Source organism: Nannobrachium achirus, assembly GCF_963921795.1.
Source record: "Nannobrachium achirus genome assembly, chromosome: 13".
Taxonomy (NCBI): Eukaryota; Metazoa; Chordata; class Actinopteri; order Myctophiformes; family Myctophidae; genus Nannobrachium; species Nannobrachium achirus.
In genome coordinates, this window is record NC_137833.1 from 30895334 (window position 1) to 30916862 (window position 21529).

At 42.1% G+C, this 21529-nt stretch overlaps 1 protein-coding gene across 2 annotated transcripts in view; it reads right to left on the reverse strand.

Moving 5' to 3' along the window:
• Nucleotides 1-21529, reverse strand: part of itga9 (integrin, alpha 9) — a 96439-nt gene that overhangs the window by 56603 nt on the left and 18307 nt on the right. For both annotated transcript variants that reach the window (XR_013962630.1, XM_080739885.1), the window contains exons 6-15: nucleotides 20297-20426; nucleotides 19777-19862; nucleotides 19158-19220; nucleotides 17906-18043; nucleotides 16387-16492; nucleotides 13393-13487; nucleotides 9797-9887; nucleotides 9256-9301; nucleotides 8535-8689; nucleotides 4932-5092 (exon numbers count right to left, since the gene is read on the reverse strand). Coding sequence is in view for 1 of the 2 variants with exons in the window: in XM_080739885.1 (XP_080596011.1) it covers nucleotides 4932-5092; nucleotides 8535-8689; nucleotides 9256-9301; nucleotides 9797-9887; nucleotides 13393-13487; nucleotides 16387-16492; nucleotides 17906-18043; nucleotides 19158-19220; nucleotides 19777-19862; nucleotides 20297-20426 (1071 nt within the window). In the remaining variant the exon portion in view is untranslated. The remainder of the gene's footprint in view (nucleotides 1-4931; nucleotides 5093-8534; nucleotides 8690-9255; nucleotides 9302-9796; nucleotides 9888-13392; nucleotides 13488-16386; nucleotides 16493-17905; nucleotides 18044-19157; nucleotides 19221-19776; nucleotides 19863-20296; nucleotides 20427-21529) is intronic.

A 21529-nucleotide genomic window follows, 5' to 3' on the forward strand; every position in this document is an offset into this window, starting at 1 on the left:
AATAAAGTAAAGTTTTCAGTAAAAGCACAATATTTGGATCTGAGATGTAGTGGAGTAGAAGTAAATATATTGGAAATTGGAAATACTCAAGTAAAGTACAAATAACTCAAAAGTGTACTTAAGTACAGTAGTTAGGTAAATGTACTTTACACCACTGGCACACATTGATGCTCGTGAGGTGACGAGCTGCCAGGCGAGCCGAAGCCCATTTGAGCAGTCGATGCCCTGTTTGTTCATATTGCTGGTTTATATGTTCATATTGCTGGTTTATATGTTCATATTGCTGGTTTATATGTTCATATTGCTGGTTTATATGTTCATATTGCTGGTTTATATGTTCATATTGCTGGTTTATATGTTCATATGGAGAGAGAGATTGAAAAAGACGGGTGTTTTTGATGAATCTATCATGGTTAAAATAGAGTTTGAAGTTAGAATGGGTTTGTATAGGAATGGGCCCTGGATGGTTTGGTCTGATAAAATGAATATCAAATATCTAAATATTGAATCAAGCAACTTTCTGGGGTGTTCACAAAAGCCTGAGTAGACGATAAAAAGAAGGGAAAAAAATGTTTTCTTTTTTCTTTTTTTTTTGGAAAGTGGAATATCTGTTTAAGTATTTGTCAATGTATTTCTCAGTTGTGTTGGATATGACCCAAACCGAATGACTGAAACATCCACAGCAGCACACGAATGATGTTAGAAATGTGAGCTTTCTTTCACAAGAAGTGTACAGTTAAATCCTAAATTAACACTGAGGAGTTTACTGTGTGGGTTGCCTGAGAAACAATGAATACAGACAATGTGCCAATTACACAAGATTGCTGAACATAATACATACAGTATGACTCAAGAATTTCAGTAAAGGTACACTTAAACGTTGCTTTACTCACATCTACCGTCTCACGCACAGTCGTTCTGCTCATGTGAACCCCAATCATTCAACATTCATCGTGGTATGGTATGGGTTGTTTTTCCTCTTTAAACGTGAGGTACAACTGTAGTAAAACACTATGTGCCGTTTATTTAGCTAAAAATAACCAAACAAAGACCATCTGGAGTCCCGGTATGTTATTCTGCAGTCTTTGCCAGAAAAAAACATCAATGATCAACAAGGGCGACTTACATAATTTTAGGACGGAATTACTCGAAAACAATATTATCATTGAACTATTAACTTCTGTGCTCTGTTTTCAGGGTGCACACTTCTTGTGCGGTGGAAAGAAATCTGTGATTTAGTGACAAAATATTCCAGATTTTTGTACAGATTTCACATGTTAAGAAGAACTGACCCCTTTCCTTTCCGGTGCTGTTGGTCCATTTACATGGAACAAAATCAAGCTTTAAGTGCGTGCAATTAAGCTCTCTACTTAAAAGTCAACAGCCTTTTGGGTGTTGCTTGATTTAAATGATCAACCAGGTAGGGTGGACAAATGGTTAGTGTATGAGAGCCATCACAAAACGTAAGAGTAGAGCTCAGAATAGTTCATGGACCGCTTCCACAGGCACTCATGCATCAGGGCGAAAGCAATCAGCCCTGACGCATGGGGTTTCCATAGCCAGCAGTGGAGTTCCAGTTGACACAACACCAGCCCAGCACCCTGCTGTGTCGCTACAGCCTACACAGTATTTTCACTATTATGTGTGAGCAGGGACATGGGTGGAGGGTGCGGGGGTGGGGTGGCGTGGGGTGGGGGGGTGCAGGCTTCCCATGAGGATACAGTCGGGCACCAGCTGGTTTCCATTAGCATACCTCTCCAAGGGAATGGGAGGACTGGCTCATGTGGGCAGACACATGAGCAAGATAAATGATGAGATTTACCAAACAGACGAGACCCCTCTTCCAGAGCAGGAGCCAGATCACTTCTGATTATGATGATTCTGATCCAGCTGTTCTGCCGAGGCTCAGAACAAAAACACATATTGTGATAAACACAAAGACCGTTAGCGAGCGGGTTCGGGTAATCTTTGTCCCCTTTACTTTTCCCAAATCATATACCTAAAGTCACTCAGAGTTCTAAACAGTCTGGCTGTGGCTGCAGTCAGCTGCAGTCTCTTGGCACTGGCGATGCTGGTGTGGCTACGACTGCCACTACAATGGTGTGGCTTAGCCATCCTTTGCCGTTGGTTTGGGACACCCATGGTCTTGTGGCAGAGTAGCCTTGCCTATAATAGCCCAGGAGCCTAATATCTGCCTTGGCTATATTGGCGCTGCAAGCTTGTAGATCTGCTACTTTCGAAAAGTAATTTGAGATGGGGGTCCGTGGCCAAATACATATCATTTTGGGGGTCCTTCACTTGAAAAGGTTTGAGCACCACTGACATGGAATAGAAACATAGGTTTTTCAAAAAACCTTAGAAGGATTTGAGACTTGCACAAATTCTCATGATTTTTCAAAAATAGAGCTTGTATATCTGCTATTTTTTCAATAGTTAAAGCACAAAATAATGCGTAATAATGCGTTCCCACTTCCCAGTCTAAATGGGTTAAACCCCCTCTCCCCCTATGATTAACATTCATGTGGGCCCGCAGTGAATCCTTGTACCCAGGGCCCAGAATTTGGTGCGACACCCCTGGTGGTGCCAACGCATATCTTTTTGCTGCTAAACAGAAGGGAAACCATGGCCTCAGCCATTGATAACATGATGATCCCCACAATAAACAGAACAAAAGATATCACATCAATCCAACTAACTACTGCATGCCTGCTTGGTTTTATCAAACGGCTCCAGCAATAGACACCACATGTGTGCCTCATGCAAGCAATAGAACAGCTCCTTCCATAACACGTCGTTAGAAAAGATGCAAGTTTGTGATCCAACAAAGGCTCCAAAGAGTTACTGTACATTTTGTATACGAATAATAATGGAACGTCATAACATTGCTAAATTGTTATTTTGCAGTTTAGTGATTGGACTAACTGACACAACTGTACGCTACAGTGGGCCTTAAATAATAATGCAGTGTGACGGATGGGTCTCCTTACTATCATTTAAAGTGTGTTTATCTCACTGTAACATTAAAGCAGAGACGAAGAGATGCCTCACAGTTGCGTGGCAGCTAGGCGCCATATGTGAGTGGTAATTAGCTTGCCCACCCAGAAACGTGAAGATGTTTAGTTAGGGCAGAAATGTTTCACATTGCAGATTTACTGCACCCAGAAACACACTTTGCATGATTCATCTTGCTGCAGCAAGAAAGCTATAGTGGGAGAAGAAGAAATCCTAAGTGCTATAATATTTACTAATGAGTTTAGGGCCGGCGAAACCATCCAGCCTCAGAGAGGTCGCTGGATAAACACATGCCACACATCACTGGGTAATAACTCGACAAGTGTGCTCCATGCAATATGATTGATGACGGGGTTTATTGCTACAACTGCTCTGTGTGACATATACGCTCACGCCAGTTCAACATGGTTAACCACTTTAAGCTGCTTATTTTAATGAATAAATGTTATTTTAATCAATCCGTATAGTATTTTAATAGAATATAACCAACCCATCTACAGTGATTGGAGGTGATCTCTCTACTCTAACTCCATTGAGGCATTCCGGGTAGGACAGCCACAGCTTGACAAGTATTTCTGTTTCAAGCTCATCATAGGTGCGGCAGAAGTTTGATCTCTCGTGTGGGAGGCCTGGGTTCAAATTCCGGGTCAACTAACAGATTGAAGCTATACTTTGTTCTTTGTACGACAACCTTCTTTTTTTTTAAAGGTTCGCTTATAATGACATGCCCAAAATGTAGGGACACCAGGTTGAAAGTGGTTAAATGAAGATAGGAAGGCCCGGTAATGGCAGCTCCTGTCACCCTGCTGCTGACAGCCTCCCACAGTGCATGCAGCCTGGGGTAAACAGGGCCAGCGCGGTGGGCCTTCCACGCCAGAAGAGGTGAGACACCCACTGACGGTGCCCTCAAGGCATGGAGCCAGCCTGCTGCTGCTGCTACATACATAACATGGCAGAAAATCGCGGGACACAATAGAGTAACTATGCAGCGACAAAGGAGACTCTGTCTCTGTATATGTTCCTGCAGGGATACACACACACACACACACACACACACACACACACACACACACACACACACACACACACACACACACACACACACACACACACACACACACACACACACACACACACACACACACACACACACACACACACACACACACGGTGTGGAGACACACGGTCGCAGTGCAACGCGGTTTCAGGAATTGTAGAGGACCTCTGGACCTGAGTGTTACGGTGCCTTGTCCCTAACCGAGCGAGCGTCTCCACAAGTCTATTGCTCTAACAGCCTTCAGTAACTGCAGTGTCTATGTGGTATATATTATTCTTTACCTATCCTTTGTCTTGTCTTCAGTTTATTTTATTTATTTTTTAAGATTTTCAAAAATGATTAAAAAGAAGAAAAACATTATAAACAAAAAGCAAAACTGGCAATCTACAAGCTCAATCCCCAAGCTTGCAATACGTCACAGTATTTTGCTACTTGTTTATGACATGGTCGTACATCAATGTATAAACTACAGAGTTGAAGTAAATGCTTTATGTCAGGTAGGTAAGAGTAGAGACTGGGAACCAAGACAGCGGAGACAACACAGGGATCGGATTCGAACCCCAAGGAGCGTCAGGTCTGTGCACAAACTGGCTGAGCCACCAGGCATTCCGTTATCAACAATTTATGAATGATTTGTGGTTCGGCCAAACTAAATAGCTGGAAAATGTGATGATTGGTGCTTCAGCAACAAATACATGTGTGAGAAAAACAACGCACAGCAGCAAATGACAACTCCAATCACACAACATCACAGAGTGAATGCACATGAGAAAGAATCCAGGAGATCAACTGAGGACATGGATGGGGCTCTCACGCACACGCACGCACGCACGCACGCACACACAGTTTGTGAGGAACATACCTTAACGTAGGCAGTGTACTGCTGGCACTGCTCACTGTTGATGTCCAGGCTGAGCTGGTAGCTCAGAAGGCCGACCTGGGCTCCGTTCTGGGAGAAGTAGACCCTGGAAGCCTGGGTCTTCAGTCTCTTATCCACATCAGCTGTCAGGTTGTACAGCAACTCTGGAAGGCCAGACAGAGGCATCATCACTGAACCACTATTAATCTATTAACCACTTCCCTAGCTTCCCTATTCTGGATCTTTATCAAGGATCTCCATATAGGCCTACGGGCATAAAAGAGACATAGGTTGACAGACAGAGACAGAGATCTCCATATACGGGTACCTCGGGTGTCCTGACAAAGACCCCGACACTATGACTCAAAAGACATACGGATCAGATTTCACCAACTCTAGTTGGTGAAAATACTAAATAGCTGGACAAAGTGGACATTCTGTGACAATTTGCCGCAAACAGCAGATCTACAAGCTCACAATAAACTGGTGGGATTTCTGAAAACATTTTAGTATCATTTTGGGGTAAAAGTTGGGAACCTGACTATTTTACATAATCCGAGGGTGCTGAATCTGAAAAACATGGTTCAATCAAAAGATCTCATTGTGTTGTGACGCGATTTGAGCTTGTATCGGCAAAGAGATTTTGTGTAGAAGCAATGCAGGAAGGGGGACAGACTCCTAGGGGACCCTGGTCAACGAAGAATGTACTGTAGTGCCGTTCACATGAAGCGGTATAACTACAAAGATATCGTTGTCATAAGACAATGGTGAACAATATAGTATAGTGTTATCGTTGATGTTATGGTGCTTGGTGTGGTTACGGTTGACTTTCTCCACTGACTCACTGTAGCCATACCTCTACTTTAGGATCATTTATGTATTTGATATAATAGTCAGTTCTTTGGCCAAACTGTAACCCCAAGAATCTCTTTCAAACAAGACGGCATAGTTTGGGTTTCTGGCAATTACCACCAAAGCATTAGATACAATAACACAGTCTTAATGTGAAACAAATAGGAGTCACGAGACAACCACAACATGTGCGATGCTTCTGGGTTCTTGTGTTATTATATGCAAGGATGTCGTTTGAGTTGTTTTAAGGTGATTTGAAGAGTTATCAAGTATGGCAAAACATCTTGCCGCAATGACTTGCAATACTTTGACATTGGAGGCATTTTTCTCATGGTTTTATCGCTGTCACCACAAAACCAATTTTCTAATTTTGTCTTAATCTTAGACCATTTTCAAGCCAGACAATTATCTGAACCTCACACAACAACAAAATTAAAAACATATAACAGTTTCTTCCCAGTAGTCATAACAGAAAAACATAACACACTGTTACAAACCAGTAAAGAAGTAAATAAGGGGATACTGTAAAAAGCAGTGTTGATTTCGTTGACTAAAAGCTATGAGCTATGACGACCAAAAACTATGACTACAGTAATTAGGCTATTCTCTACAATAAGAACTAGACTAATATGTCCAATAGAACTAAAAGAAAAGTAATTTCATGTTCGGTTGCGTTTGGGTGTTGCGCTCTGAAAATAGCAGATCTAGAAGCACACAACGCGCCCCGCTGTGAGCTTGTAGATCGACGATTTTCAGCATGCAGCCAAGCGAAAATCAGGCATTACGGCACCATAAAGGACCGCCAAAATACATTTAGGTCGACTAAATCAACTGTAGATTTAGTCGACTAGACTAAATCAACTGTAGAATAAAAGTAAAACATTTCAGGTGACTAAAACTAAACAGAATTGTATAAAAAAAACTATGACTAAAACTAAATAAAACTTTGCTGTCAGAATCAACACTGGTAAAAAGTATCTATTTATCTAGGTGTTTGCTCTTTTTTATGTGAAGTCCTGCTGAAATGACAACACTGTCCATGAAAACATCCTGTTTATACAGACATCACAGGGCGAGCAGAGGCGGATTCACCCGGAAAATAAATGAATTCCTTGTTGATACTGCATTAGTAACACTTAAAAAACTGTCCGTTCCGTTTATTGGTCAGTGTTAAGAGCTCCACTCCAATCCGACAAATCATACGCATGAGGTTAAACATTCTAAACGTCTACTACTGACAAAAGCCCATATATGGTCTTTCTGGTCATTTTGAAATCCAAGCCGCCGAATGAATCAGCTCCAGTATGTAGTAATTGCTTCAAGAGGGTGTCACGCTGGTAAAACAGTGGGAGGGGGTGACAAACACACAACCCCAGTCGGACCAAAGGGGACTGTTCAGCTCCGCACAACAGAGGGAAAACGCCATGACCTCACTACCCGCCGAGGCAAAAGGAGCGTTTCATTATGGGGAGGCACCGAACAGGAGGAGGCGCGGCTGCTTTCCACCGGCGGGTGCCAGGTAGCCAAACAGAGGGGCTTTATTCCTGCTGGCCAGGTCTTATTCATTATGTAACGTCAGTCTGGAGTGCTGGCCGCTCCCCCGGGGGGCTTCTTGTGCAACATGACACACCCAAACACTGCAGCAGGACAGGACCACACCCCAACACTACTACCACCTCCCACCAGAACACTGAATGACAACACTACACCCACTGGCCAGACAGAGAGCAGGGGGCCGAGGGCTAACTTAACTAGTAACTATTAAACTTAAAGGCTTTGAATGCAGTGTAGTCAGACACTGTCCAGAGGTTAACCATTATTCCCACTGTCTGTTCATTCCCTCAGTATGATGATCACATTTTGTGTTTGAGTAACCCACAACCGAATTCTGAGAAGGTTCAAGACAGTCTTTCATAAAATGAAATAATTCAAGGACCCCCTGTTTGATATGCATTAGGCTACATTTGATGTTGTGGTCCGGGGACCACGATTATAATTACATCCGAAGCATCTTTTGGATGTAATTATAATCGTGGTCCCCGGACGGATCTCATGTTGAGGACCAGACGACCAGTAGTTTAACCGCTTAAACCCCAGCATCCCGTGTTGTGCTTTCGCAGGAAAATAGCAGATTGACAATTTTCAGCGAAAGTTTTCCCCACAAAATAACAGAAAACAGAACAGACACTAGCACCACTCAACCATAATGGGGTTCAAGTGGTTAAAGCAGGGCCGGAGTGGAAATCAGTCCGGGAGTCATACACCCTTCTAGGCCAACCTACCGAAACACATTATTGTGTATCATTATTTTATGCTTTAACTATTGAAAAATAGCAGATACTGTATACAAGCTCTTAGATTTTTTGAAAAACCTATGTTTCTATGTCAGCAATCTGGCTAGCCATCGTCAAAGAAAAGGTCCTTTTCACTTAAATGGAGCTCAGTTAGTCTGTTCTTGAGAGACTAAATATGTCAGTGGTTCTCAAACCTTTTCATGTGAAGGACCCCCAAAATTATATTTATTTGGCCACGGACCCGCATCTCAAAATATTTAGTTCCAGGGACCCCCCCCCCCCAGAAGCAAAATTTGAGTTACTAAACGTTCGCTTTGAAAATACATATTCAAAGATTTGCACACATTTTCACGACTTTTTCAAAAAAATTGCAGATCTACAAGCTCGTGAGCTTGTATATCTGCTATTTTTCAATAGTAAAAGCAGTCAATAGTTCTAGGCCTAAATGGGTTAAACTCACCTATCTGTCCGGGCACCTGTCTTCCGTGGAAGCTCAGGCAGACGGTGACGTTGAAGCAGTTGAGGTTCTGCGGGCCCTCGTGGCACTCAGGCACAGAGATGTTGATGGACGCCGGCAGCAAGATGGTCACGTCCACCGTAATCACAGGACGGGTCCTGGACACGCACGCACGCACACGCACACGCACGAACACACACACACACACACACACACACACACAAACCCCGCCCACACAATGTGGGAAAACACCGGACATTAAAGCCTGATTTAAGGGTCGTCGTTCACACACCAAGCACTATAACTACTGTACGTAACTATACCTATGACTATGACTATAACTACAAAGATAAAGTTTAAAACAACCTTTCTAAACCACCACAACTATAACCTTGCTGTCCTGGCCAGAAAATTCCAGAATTTCCACAATTTATGCTAGTACAGCGTCACGCAAAAGCATCAAAAGTGGCAGATCGACAAGCTCGAAACGCGTTTTGAGCTTGTCGATCTGCTACTTTTTTTTACGTAAAATTTGAATCCTGAAAAGTAACAGATTTGGACATACGAGGTTTCCACCCGACAGAGACGATAACAAGGATATGGTTATACTTGGTGCGAACACATGCAGAATGCTTCGCATTGCAATTTGTTGTGAACTTGTAGATCAACTGTTTTCAAGTGCGCGACAAACCCCACCACCCTCCGTCCAGACTCCTTTACTCACCTCAACAGCACCACGCTATCTGACATGAAAGCTCCAATAGTGACATCTGTAACAAAAACAAAACAAAGCATGGCAATGGTAAAACCGTTAAAGGGGTTGTTGTTGTTGTTGCTTTATACAGGATGTATCAAATGTACTTTTGTGTAAATGTTAGCGCATCAGATTTTTACACTTTTACACCTGTAATAAATAGCGTTAACAAAGCACAGAGGACTTTCACACTGCGGCACCAGCTTGTTAGTTAGTTAGTTATGCTGGCTGAAGACTGAAGGTCCACTGTGGAATGCAGTAAACAAGATGCTTCTGACTGCATCACGAGGCTTGTCTCACCACTATATTACCACTGAGAACCAGGATCAAATATGAATCCCAACATTAAATTAAGATCCACTTGGATGTGTTGCATTTCATCACCAGACATACACTATGCACGCTGTGTTGGCAATTAAGCTCCTCTTGGATGTGTTGCATTTTATCACCAGACATACAGTACATTATGCCCGCTGTTTTGGCAATTAAAGCGTTAGAGGGTTTTTATTACCGGCGTATCCGTTGCCGTCCATGTCCACGTTGCCAGAGATGGACTGGCCAAACATCTGCAGGCCAGGGTTTACACTTCGTCCAGACAGCCTCTGCAACAACAGCAAATGAATGAAAACCTTCAAAACACTAAACAGCACCATGAAGAGAATACAGTGGTGGAAAAAAGGACTCTTACATTTCTTACTTACTAAAGTATCAATACTGCAATGTAGAAATACTCTGTTAAAGTCAGTCCGGAATTCAACATTTACTTGAATAAAAGTACAAAGGAATTGGCATCAAAATGTACCCAAAGTAGAAAGTACTCATAATTAGTAACTTCAGAGATGTAGTGGAGCAGAAGTAAAAGTACTTTACACCACTGAGAGAATACAGTACTACATTTTAGCATAGCTGGCAGTAATTAGCCAGTAGCTATGCCCCTCCCCTAAAAGCTTTTGTCCAATGCTAGCTTAGCAACCGGCAGCTTGCCAAGGCTGTTGCCAAGGCAAACCTTGGCAAGCAGGAAGTTATTCTAAGCTAGCATTGGACAAAAGCTTTTTGGGAGGGGCATAGCTACTGGCTAATTAAAGGACAGCGTCAATATACGTATGTAACTATGTCTTTGGCCTATCATACTGTACATACTGTAAAACACAGACCCATTTCCTGATTATGGCATTATTTTTTTAGATTTTGTGTTTCTTTCCATTTTCTCCCAAGTCATTAAAACATTATTGAACATACATATAATCAACTCAATGCCAGCTATACATCATTGTGCAGTTTCTAAGTCGTGGACCTTTTCCATGGACTATAGTAAAAAAGAATTGTCTAACTGTTTCATTCAATCCACACTTTAACATGCAGGAAAAAGCAACAATAATGAACATTTCTCAAACGGTAACCACACAATGATACTTAGTGTGTTGGACCACCTATCTCAATGTGGAATCCAGTCGTTTCGTTGTAAAATAAAACAGTGTTATGGAAAATGCTTAGCACGAGCAATACGCTGTAAGTCGTAGTCAATGGGCTAAACATGCCAGACCACCGCTACGCACCTTCAAGTCCATAATCTATAGCTCTAACATGGCTAGCATGACACACAGAGAGTTAGCGACATAACATAACTCCCCACATTAAACACCTACATGTAAGCCCTACTGTATGTAGTGGCAAAGACCTTAACACTACTGGTTGCTGACTATAACGTTCGTAATACAGTTATTTATTTTCTCTTCCAACCAAAATTGGAAGAGAATACAGTCCACAAACTCTTGATCACAGTCACAGGGCACAGTCAACAACCGTTTGCTTCTTAACACCTGCGCTTGATTGACACCACATTAAGTACCTGGCCAGCCTTGGCCTTGACCATACCCTTTAGTGACGTAATACAAATCAAATATGGCTCTTACACCCTACTTCATCGTACACGTAAGAGCAAAATAATCGCCGGTCTACAAGGTCATAAAGTGTCACAAATGCGAGACGTTGTGAGCTTGTAGATCAGCTATTTTTAGTTGGATAATAGATCATCATAAAACCAAAGATTTAAGCTCAACAGACATATTGCTTCCATCAATAACACACACTGATCTGTCAGTACCCCACCGGGATGTCTTACAACACTTACAAGCTTAACACCTCTGCTTATAGGTTGCTACCAAGATGGACCGCTTTCTGTTCCTTAATCCCTCAATAAAAATGAGGTTGTTCCCGCTAGAAGGGAGACTACCGGCTTTTGCCACAGAATATCTCGGTAGCGATGATGGACTGCTGTATGTGGGAGCTTAAGATCTTCTGGTTTTCAGCGCGGAGATGGCTTTGTAGTCACTAATGAAAACAAGCTCTTGAAGAAACTGCTTGCTCTTCATGCAGAATTATGTGGGTGGAAAATCTATTCCCAGGGTTCCACGGCCACCTGGGTCCTCACCACACATTACTCAATGAGTTTCAACATCCAGCAGCAACTGCTCCTTCCAACACACACACATGCGCAAGTGTTCTCGTTGATGTCGAGATGAAATGAAAATTGCCCTTTCAACCACTTTACTCTAAGTTCTCGACAATTCTGTGCGCCGACTTAAAAATACGGCTTTGTATTCTTATAAATCCTATCATGTTTTAAAACAAAAAGGATGCATGTTTACCTAGGCTTGAACCAAATAATTTCAAACAATAATATGAAGTCCACCAAATCCAATCATTCTTCAACTTCAAACTGTACTAATTCTTCATCTTTTCCTCTCGCAATTTAGTTGTTATGCCAATTCCACATCCCCTACAGTTTGATCTTGGGGAGCTTATAGACCAGTGGTTCCCAAGCTTTTTCGCTTGTGACCCAAAAGAGAAATTAGACGTTTGTCCAAGACCCAAACTAGTGAAAACAGCAGATCTACAAGCTCACAACGCGTCACTTTGCGCCACGTTGTGAGCTTGTAGATTGCCTATTTTCACTACTTCTGACCCATACAAATTTGTCAGCGACCCACAAGTCCCGACCTACTGTTTGGGAAACAGTGTCTCCTCTGATACATGACATCACCAACCGCTTGCTTTCCCCTGACAGGGGAGGGAGGGTGTAACACATCATGCTGTCAGTCCCTCCCTGTTACTCTGTCACTGCCCCAGGCTCCATGACCAACCTCTAGGAGGCGCTAGTGCAGGGACAGAGATCAAACCTTCCCTGTCTGGATCCTGCATCCTGCAGTGAACATGGCCAGTTGTGTTTGGTTGGAACTCTGGGCCAAGTGTTGTGAAGGATTCAAACCGCATGCAATCCCCACACCCCTACACCACCTGTATCTGGATGCCCATCCGCCCATTTGTCAAAATTCTAATCAAATTCCTCCTAGTTAAGTTATGTCCAGCCTGCCTATTTCACTTGGAAGTACATCACTATATATGGATGATGATATAGATCGTTGATGTCGGGTAGAAACCTCATATCTCCATATTTGAACTTGTTTTGGGTTTTTTTCTGTAATTGAATGCACAACTTGATCATACTACAGCGTCACAAAAAAGCATCAAAAGAAGCAGAACTGCTGCTTTTGCTGTTGCTGAATTTGAATCCTGAAAAGTAACATACTGTATGAGGTTTTCACCCAACAGACGAGACACTTAAAAGCCTTACAGCAGGGGTCTTCAATGTTTTCAGGCCAAGGACCCCTTAGGAGCACAATCATCAGTGTATTTTGGATTCATGTCAATTTGTTTTCAGATATTTAACCACTTGAACCGTCAATAAAGTTGACCTTTCACTCTGTACTTAGTCTGCTCTTTTCCCCCTCTACAACAAAGCTCTTTGCCGAAAATAGCCGATCTACAAGCTCACAATGCCTCGCGCTGCGAGGCGTTGTGACCTTGTAGTTCTGCTATTTTTGGCTAAAGTTCGCAGAATATGGACACTAGGGTCCAAGTGGTTACGGTAATATAAAAAAGGAGAAAAAAAAACCTGTTGAAGACCCCTGCCCTACAGTAACTAGAAGATACCTCATGATCACCGCATTGTAGTTCATATGACATAGTGGTTTTTGCATGAACTAATAGCATCAAGGTACAGTATGGGCCATTGGCAGAATGTGTGTCTGTATAAAGCATCTTTACCATGGAGTATTTGCTGATGATTCCTGTGGCGTCCCCGTGGTAGATATAGACTGCACCACCATAATCATCCTCTTTCGGAGCTCCTATAGCAACATCTGCGGAAGAACAGAGGATAACGCTAAGACAGAGGACAATGCACAGACTTATAATATAACGTGCCCAAAATAGGGAAGCCGGGACGAAAGTGGTTAATATGGAAAATGGTCAATAGCCCTCGAGGTGTGTGCGTGTGTGTGTGTGTGTGTGTGTGTGTGTGTGTGTGTGTGTGTGTGTGTGTGTGTGTGTGTGTGTGTGTGTGTGTGTTAGGGCATTAACGACTTGTGATATTTGCAAGTCGACTCGACTCAGTAAAAAGTTGAGTTGAAATCATTGACCTTGGTGAACGGGGGACAAAACCCGAAACCACATGCTTAATTCCATTGAGAGAATACAGTTGGAAAAGGAGAGAATCATTCTGTCCTTGACAATAAGCAATCCTACGGTTTAATGCTGTACACAGGCATACATGGAGCACAAATAATGATGTTTTTAGTTTGTTTTTTCGACTTTCGACTTTCCCTGGTGGGAGTCGACTTGTGTATTGAAGACGACTTGTCGACTTTTTGGTTATTGCCCTAGTTTGTGTGTGTGTGTGTGTGTGTGTGTGTGTGTGTGTGTGTGTGTGTGTGTGTGTGTGCGCAAGCGAGCGAGCGAGCACGCGTGTGCGCCACGTAGTGCGTGCGTGCGTGTGTGTGTGTGTCATTAACCCTGTGTTTACTTAAAGCCAGTCAGTGCCTTGGGAAGCATGCTGGTACTGTAGCTCTCTTAATAGACACTTTAAGTGTTGTCAGTGGCTATAAAACCTGGTAAGACCTCTGAGAGAGTGGAAACAAGGCCATAAAGAGTTGGCGAAGGGAATGAAACAACCTCTCCTTATGCCATCTCAGGAGAAAGTCCATATATGCACTTTCCTTTTCTAAACAAAGGCATTTCTTGGCTGGAGCCAATGTTATTGTAAGGGAAAAAAGAAAAGAAAAGAAAAGAAATAATGGTGTGGATTCCCTGTGCACTTAGAAAAAACATAGACAGTAAATTAATTAACTCTTATCTCGCACACATCTGGCTCGATTCCCCCCAACATAATAGTTTGCATACCCTGCCAAACCCGAGGAACCCGAGAATTTCGCGATGTCCCTCCCTGCCACGCCCGAGGAACCCGAGAATTTCCGCCATTTTGAGAAAAAAAATTTTTTTTTTCAAAAATTTTTTTTTTTCAAAAAATGTTTTGGGACCCCAAAAACGTTAGTAGGCATGATAGCGATCGCGAAATTGCTTGTTTAACCCCCATACAACCCCCATACAACTCAGGTAGCAGACCTCCAAGCTCACAACAGTGTAAAACATAATGGCTGCTATCTCATGAATGCCTGAACGGATTTCCATTCGGATTTTTTTGTTTGAAAGCTGTGAGCAATGTGGACACACGTGGTGCATTATCTAGGCATGGGTGTGCATGATCCGTGCACTATGAATTACATGGAAGTCTATGGAGACGAATGGCAGTTAAAGAGTACGAAGGTATTGTTAAATGGCAGCATATGAGTTAAATTGAAAAAACATTTCTTATTGTAGTGGGAGAATTTATGTCCTTTATTACTGGGCTACAGTGATGAGTATCTTGCATTCCCTATACATAACCAATGATGTGCTAACGCGCTAAACTGAGCTTTGTTTGCCAACAACATCGATAACTCTGCCTACGGAGCCTGGCTGTGATTGGCGTAGGTAGGGCTGTCACAATTATTACATAATCGTCTAATCGCAATTATTTGAGGTAATCGCAATTATTCTGCATAATCGTCATGATCGTTTCCATGTTGAGAAATGTTAATATAATTTCAAACACTTTAAAAAAGTCATGGAAATATTTCCACTATCAATGTTCTTTTCTAAGTATAACGTTGTCAAATATGTCAGTAATGTCTTTGGGTATTTAAGTTATGTGCCATGTGCAACTTCAAAGCCTAAAAGCCAAACAGAAATGTAATTCTCAACAACAAATACACAATTAAATCGTTAATCGCAATTATTTGAGTGACAATTAATCGTCATGTAAAATGTCATAATCGTGACAGCCCTAGGCTTAGACATCAGCATGTGACGCTGTATGCACGAGGCAGCTTGAGCTGCGCTCTGATTGGTCTATTGTTGTGGGTGCTATAGATACAGAGGTACAGACAAATGCCCTTCTAGACCACTGACCCCCTTCGGCGCCACAGTGTAATAAAGTGGTGGTGGGTAACAGTGTTTGAATGTCACTCTTTTATTACAAATTAGAGTATAATCAACTTACTTGACAGACTAGAGTCAACCAGGCTATTTGTTCTTCTGAGTCAAACTGAAGGCGTATCATGACTTCTAGAGTAGCTCTTTCAAATTAAATTACAGCAGCTACTTTCGAAAGGCAGATTAATGTCAGCTATGACGCTGGTCTAAATCTTTCTCCACACCACAAAGTCTAATGAGATATAATACCCAAAGGACAGTATGCTCCAGACAACACTGTGCCAGGCTGCAAGCTTTAGAGCATATCATCTGAGACAAAAGATGAGTCCAGGGGACGGATGCCAGTCTCTCAAGCTCTTGAGTGTGAGGCGTATGTACGCCAGGCCAGAAGCTTTATGAGCCAATGGCACCCAGTGCCAGGAAAGAAAAAAGCAACAGTTTAAAAGTGTGTCTCCAGTCTCCGTGTGGTTGTATTTGGGTCATGTTACACTCACAGGGGCAACAGTTGCTGATTATCCCTTCAGGGAAGACCATCTCAACATTTACTGTTATTGTTGTGGTCTAATATTAAACTAAATTATGAATTAATAATAGTGAAGACTATGAACCGTCTGACCATATCAGATTAAGGTTCTCTTGGTTCTTGGGCTCTCTATGACCACTGAGCAGTGACTTGTAAAAAAGGAAACCTTCATTAAAGCCATCAGAAGGGATTAGGAAATAGCCGACCTTGATAACCGTCGTCATCGATGTCTCCGATTGAGGCGATGCATTCTCCAAAGTGTGCATTATAGGCGTTGTCACCGCTCAGGAGGCCAGCCTCCTCCATCACCCCCTGAGAAGATCAACAGAAAGCATGAAATGAGAGCAGTAATATAGTACAGTGGTTCTCAACCTGTGGGTCGGGACCCCCAGGGGGGGGGGGGTCCAAATTATTTTGGGCGGTCCCCAGATGATCAACTTAATGTGCAACATTGTTTTCTCACTCAACAGTAAACATACCAACATAAAGTTTAAGTGTATATGTATATAGAGGTATATGCACATTTCTAAAATGACAATTTAAAACCTCTAAAATTACAAATTAAACATTGGCCAAATTATCAAATATTAGAGGCAGAAATGGTGAAAATAGCCGTAGATCTGCTATTACAAAATGCCTCAACTCTTAGTGCTCATCAGGGTGGGGGGTCCCCAGTTGGAATATGATTATTTTGGGGGTCGCGGCCTGAAAAGGTTGAGAACCACTGATATAGTACACAATGTGAAACCCTGAAGGGCCCATCAGAAATACCTAGGTAGAAATGCATTGGCACCAAAATCATTGTTTGCGTGAGCTACTGTCCTCTCTTGCATCACATAGACATTTTTAGACATGCATAACACTGTGTGTGTGTCCACCAGCACTTTTTTCCCAGCTGAAAATGCAAGGTGCTCTTGTCCAAATGTCTGCAGTTGAAAATATTTCAACTCTGGGCAACCACCAGACAAAAACAGAATAGACGCTTAGCGCCTTGTCACCTTTCCAGTAAAGCATAAATATGCAGCACTCCCATTGTAAACAATTAAAAACTATGGATGCACTGGTATATCGGCCACATATCGGTAATGGCCGCTATTGGTCAATATCGGTATTAGCCTACTAAGCTGTAGATTCTGAAGAGTTGTCTTGTGAAGCGTTTTGGAAGCATCTGTGCCCGTAATGTTGCAAGAGTTTACAAATGTAATCAAATTGACCCTCATGGGTCCATTTGGTTACACTTGCAAACTCTCGCCACAGAACTCTCACTATTTGTTAATATTTTATATTCTTCTCTGATAAAATAAAAGTAATGACATGACATCAACCTCCGTTGAAGTAATTTGGCGTTGCGTCAAAACGCACAAAGAACCAAACAGTGCAGTTAAAACATGCCAGCAATAACGCATCGCAGGTAAAGCATTTGGAGACAGAAGCCCTCATCTTAATAGATTCAATGATATCACTAGTGAAACAAATAATGTTCCACTGCTTTATCGTAATAACATTATCATAACATTGATGGTCTGATTTACATCAAATATAAACGGAGCTCAGCGGTCCACAATCCAGAAAGGCAAATACACATTTAGAAGAGTGACAGAGATAACTGCTTCTGTACGGTATCAAATCCAGATACGGTGGAGGCTTTACACAAAGCCTGTGTAGTACAATAAACTGTCAAGTTATGATATCGTGTTCCCACGCTGACCCCTCGGTGCCACTTACGTTGCCCCTGCTGAGGTACACAGACACCTGGCCCTCGTCCCGGAGCTGACTGTGCATGGGTGCCCCCACCAGCAGATCCGACAGGCCGTCCTGGTTCAGATCAACTGCACACAATGAGGAGCCAAAGTAAGAGCCCATCTGGAACCAAGGCGAGCCACACAGAACATTGGGTCAGATCACATTATGCCAAAGGAGGTCCAATTTCCACCCTCGTCCCCCTAGAGACATGGCAGTTCTTCTGAGTTCATGCGCAATCTGACCTGGATTTGTTTTCGCTTTCATATCTGGACCAATATTAAAAGTAATATTTACACATCTTAGGTCTGTAGATCTGCCCTGATTTTCTGTTATTTATCCGCACAGAGAACGTATTAGCTACCTCCCTGGCTCTGGTTGCTGAACCACTGTTGCTCTCTAAACACTGAGCATAGATGTAAACAGTGTGGTTCTTTAGTAACCAAACAATCACCGTAGCACGTCTGCCCTGTATCACCACCATCAACCACTCCATCTCATGGCAGGAGAAGTCTAAATAGATGCTGTCGTATTCTCTTTTATTAAAACAAAAAGTAAGGTATGCTCAACCAATTATACATTCAGTATTCATAGCGTATTACAGTTGATTATTATTTTGTAAATTAAAATAGCAAATTGTCATTAATAAAAAAGTATTATTACAATACTACTGCTACTACTATAGCAGTGGTTCTCAAACTTGGGGTCGGGACCCCAAGTTGGGTCCCCAAATTATTTTGTGGGGTCCCCAGATGATTACTTAATGTAAAAAAAAAATGTCTCACTCAACGGTAAACAAACCTACATAAGTGTATACAGAGTATCTGCACATTTATACAGTGTGCGGACGCCTCTGCACACTTGTTCAGACGCCTCTGCTGCACAACGCGAGGCGTTGTGAGCATGTAGATCTGCTATTTCCACAATATTTATCTGTGGAACCGAGTCACGTTAAATGTTATACCTACAATTCCAAGTGCTTTTCAGGGTGGGGGTCCCCAGTTCAAATATTTTTATTTTGGGGGTCACGGCCTTAAAAGGTTTGAAAACCCCTGTACTATAGGATATAGGAATGGGGGTCTATCCTATGTGTTCATTATTAATATCACCATAAAAACATTACAGTATATACAAAGAGAAAAGGGGATATTACTGCTTCTGCTTGAAAATGTGTATTGAGATTAGAAACATTCCTGTGTCAGAACACTGTTAACATAGATTAGGAGCTGGCTCATACCATTTTCCCTGAGGCTTGAAAACTCTTCACCAACGATACACCGTCAATTTTGAAAATGTAAACCTGGGTGGTAGGAGAGAGAGAGAGAGAGAGAGAGAGAGAGAGAGAGAGAGAAGAAAGGAAATGAGAGAGCAAAGATGGATCTCTGACTCATTATTTTACTTTACTTGAGCATTTCCAATTCTCAGTACATTCACTCTGACTCCTCTACATCTCAGATTAAAAAGTGTAGGTACTAGTTACTTTGTAGATTTTGATTATTATTACAAAACATACATTAACCATTTCAGCCCTATATACATTTTGGCCATTACAGTGCGTTGCAACACATTGTAAGCTTGTAGATCTGCCATTTTCAAAATACATTTTACATTTGTAAACTTTTTAAATGGGACATTCTGCATAATGAGTATTTTCAACTTTTGGTACTTTAAGTACATTTTGATGCTTTTGTACTGTTACCCAAGTAAACTTTGAATTCCATACTTCTACTTGTAACCGAGTAGTTCTACATTGCACTTTTACTTACTTTTAAGTTAAAAGAAAATGAGTAATTTTTTGCACCACTGCCTGTATCTGCAAATGACAAGACAAAGCCAAACATAAACAAAGTGCGTACTTTCCCACTGCCACTGTGCTGAGGCGCTCCGGCAGCAACGTCTATCACATGAGGAGACGAAAAATGTCCTGCAGTCACTGCATAGCCTGGAGAGACACAAGACACATAGGCACAGACGGTTGGGGTGAATTCACAGTGTCATTTGACCAAGACCAGCACAAATAAGCACACATAGTTAAGTCCTCATGTGTTAAAGGAAAAATTGTCCAACGTAAATCTCCATTGCTCAAAGGTGAAGAGTTCAATAATAAATGTGGCGAAAATAATATCTTCTGTGTAGTGAAATGCTGACGTCAAACCGTGTCAGACACAACATCGGGCATGTGGAATATTGTGAAATGAGATAGGCCTACTTTTGTGGAGAAATACACAGAAGACGTATTATTGATCTCCTCACATCAAAAACAATAAGATTTAGGTTGAAGATCTGCCAAGTTTCCCTTTAACTCTGAGAGTGAAGTGCACAAACTCTCAGAATTTCAAATGAATTAATAAATGAACACTATTAACACGCTCTCACCAAGGTAGCTGTATCTGTGGGAATCAACTTCCTCTTTGTTTGGGTTGTAGAAGGTGTCGGAGGTCAGGTTGTACACCTTAATCGTCCCGGTCCAGTAGTACGACCCCGGTGCCCCCATCACCACCAGCTCCTGTGAATGGCAACACCTTCTGAGTCTGAGGTCAAGAGCAAGTTACATAAGCGGTTCCAAAGAGAACCGGGGGAGAGAAAAGGCTAGCGTACCACTGGGCGGTAAGGTCTGGTTAACCGATGGCCACAGGCTGTGTTGTATTATCTACTGTGAACCACACCACTAGACTCAATGCCAGCCAAAGCTGCCCCCCCCCCCTTTGATGTTTTACAAAAAAATCAGGACCTTAGCAAAGTCCATAGCAATAGAACAATTTGTTCACAGTTTTTATGATGACTGACAGTAATTCAAAGCCCCCAGAACATGACAATTAAGGAAGGGAGAATTGGAATGCAAAATATGTTTGTTCGGGGGCCTTCATCTTTCATTTACTACGTCCTTTGATATATGAACCGCACAGCTCCAACACGATGTCAATGGCTGTTTGTCAGTCTCTGAGTAATTTCGCTTTCACCCTTTTTTCAACTGCGATTTTGGTCTCTCCAGTATCCCTCAAGGAGCTAATTACTGCAGAGTCACCAACTGCTGAGCAGTCATCCATACAAACAAACAAACAAACAGACAGACAGACAGACAGACAGACAGACAGACAGACAAACTCGATGCGGTTCCTATAGAGCAGGGCCTGAGCTGTGGTCTCCAACATCTGCAGATGTTTCACATCACTAGTTCAGACAGGGTGACGAGTTAACAGCTGTCCATCTCTACTTCCTGTCTTTAAAATTCCTCATATTCTAAAAAAGAAAAGAAAATATATATATTTTGTAATAGCTCTTGAATCAATGTTTTGCAACAGCTTTGCAGTGTCTTAAGCAACAGTGCTGTGCAGATGTACTGACATTTCCTCTTTGGCAGTGATAAGGCTCGTTAACACTTGAGTCAATTGCTCTGAATTAGTATGATCAAACCAATGACTGAAGATTGTTCTGAGCTTAGAAACTAAGCTCAGAAACGTAGAAGTTGGACCTAGCCTTGTGAGCCTACTGTGGCCTCTTACCTTGCGTGCACAATGGTTTCCAGACTCATGGTTTTTATATACTAAACTGAAGCTAATCATAGTAACATGATCTAATTTATTACCAGGGAGTGTGGGTCCACACGCA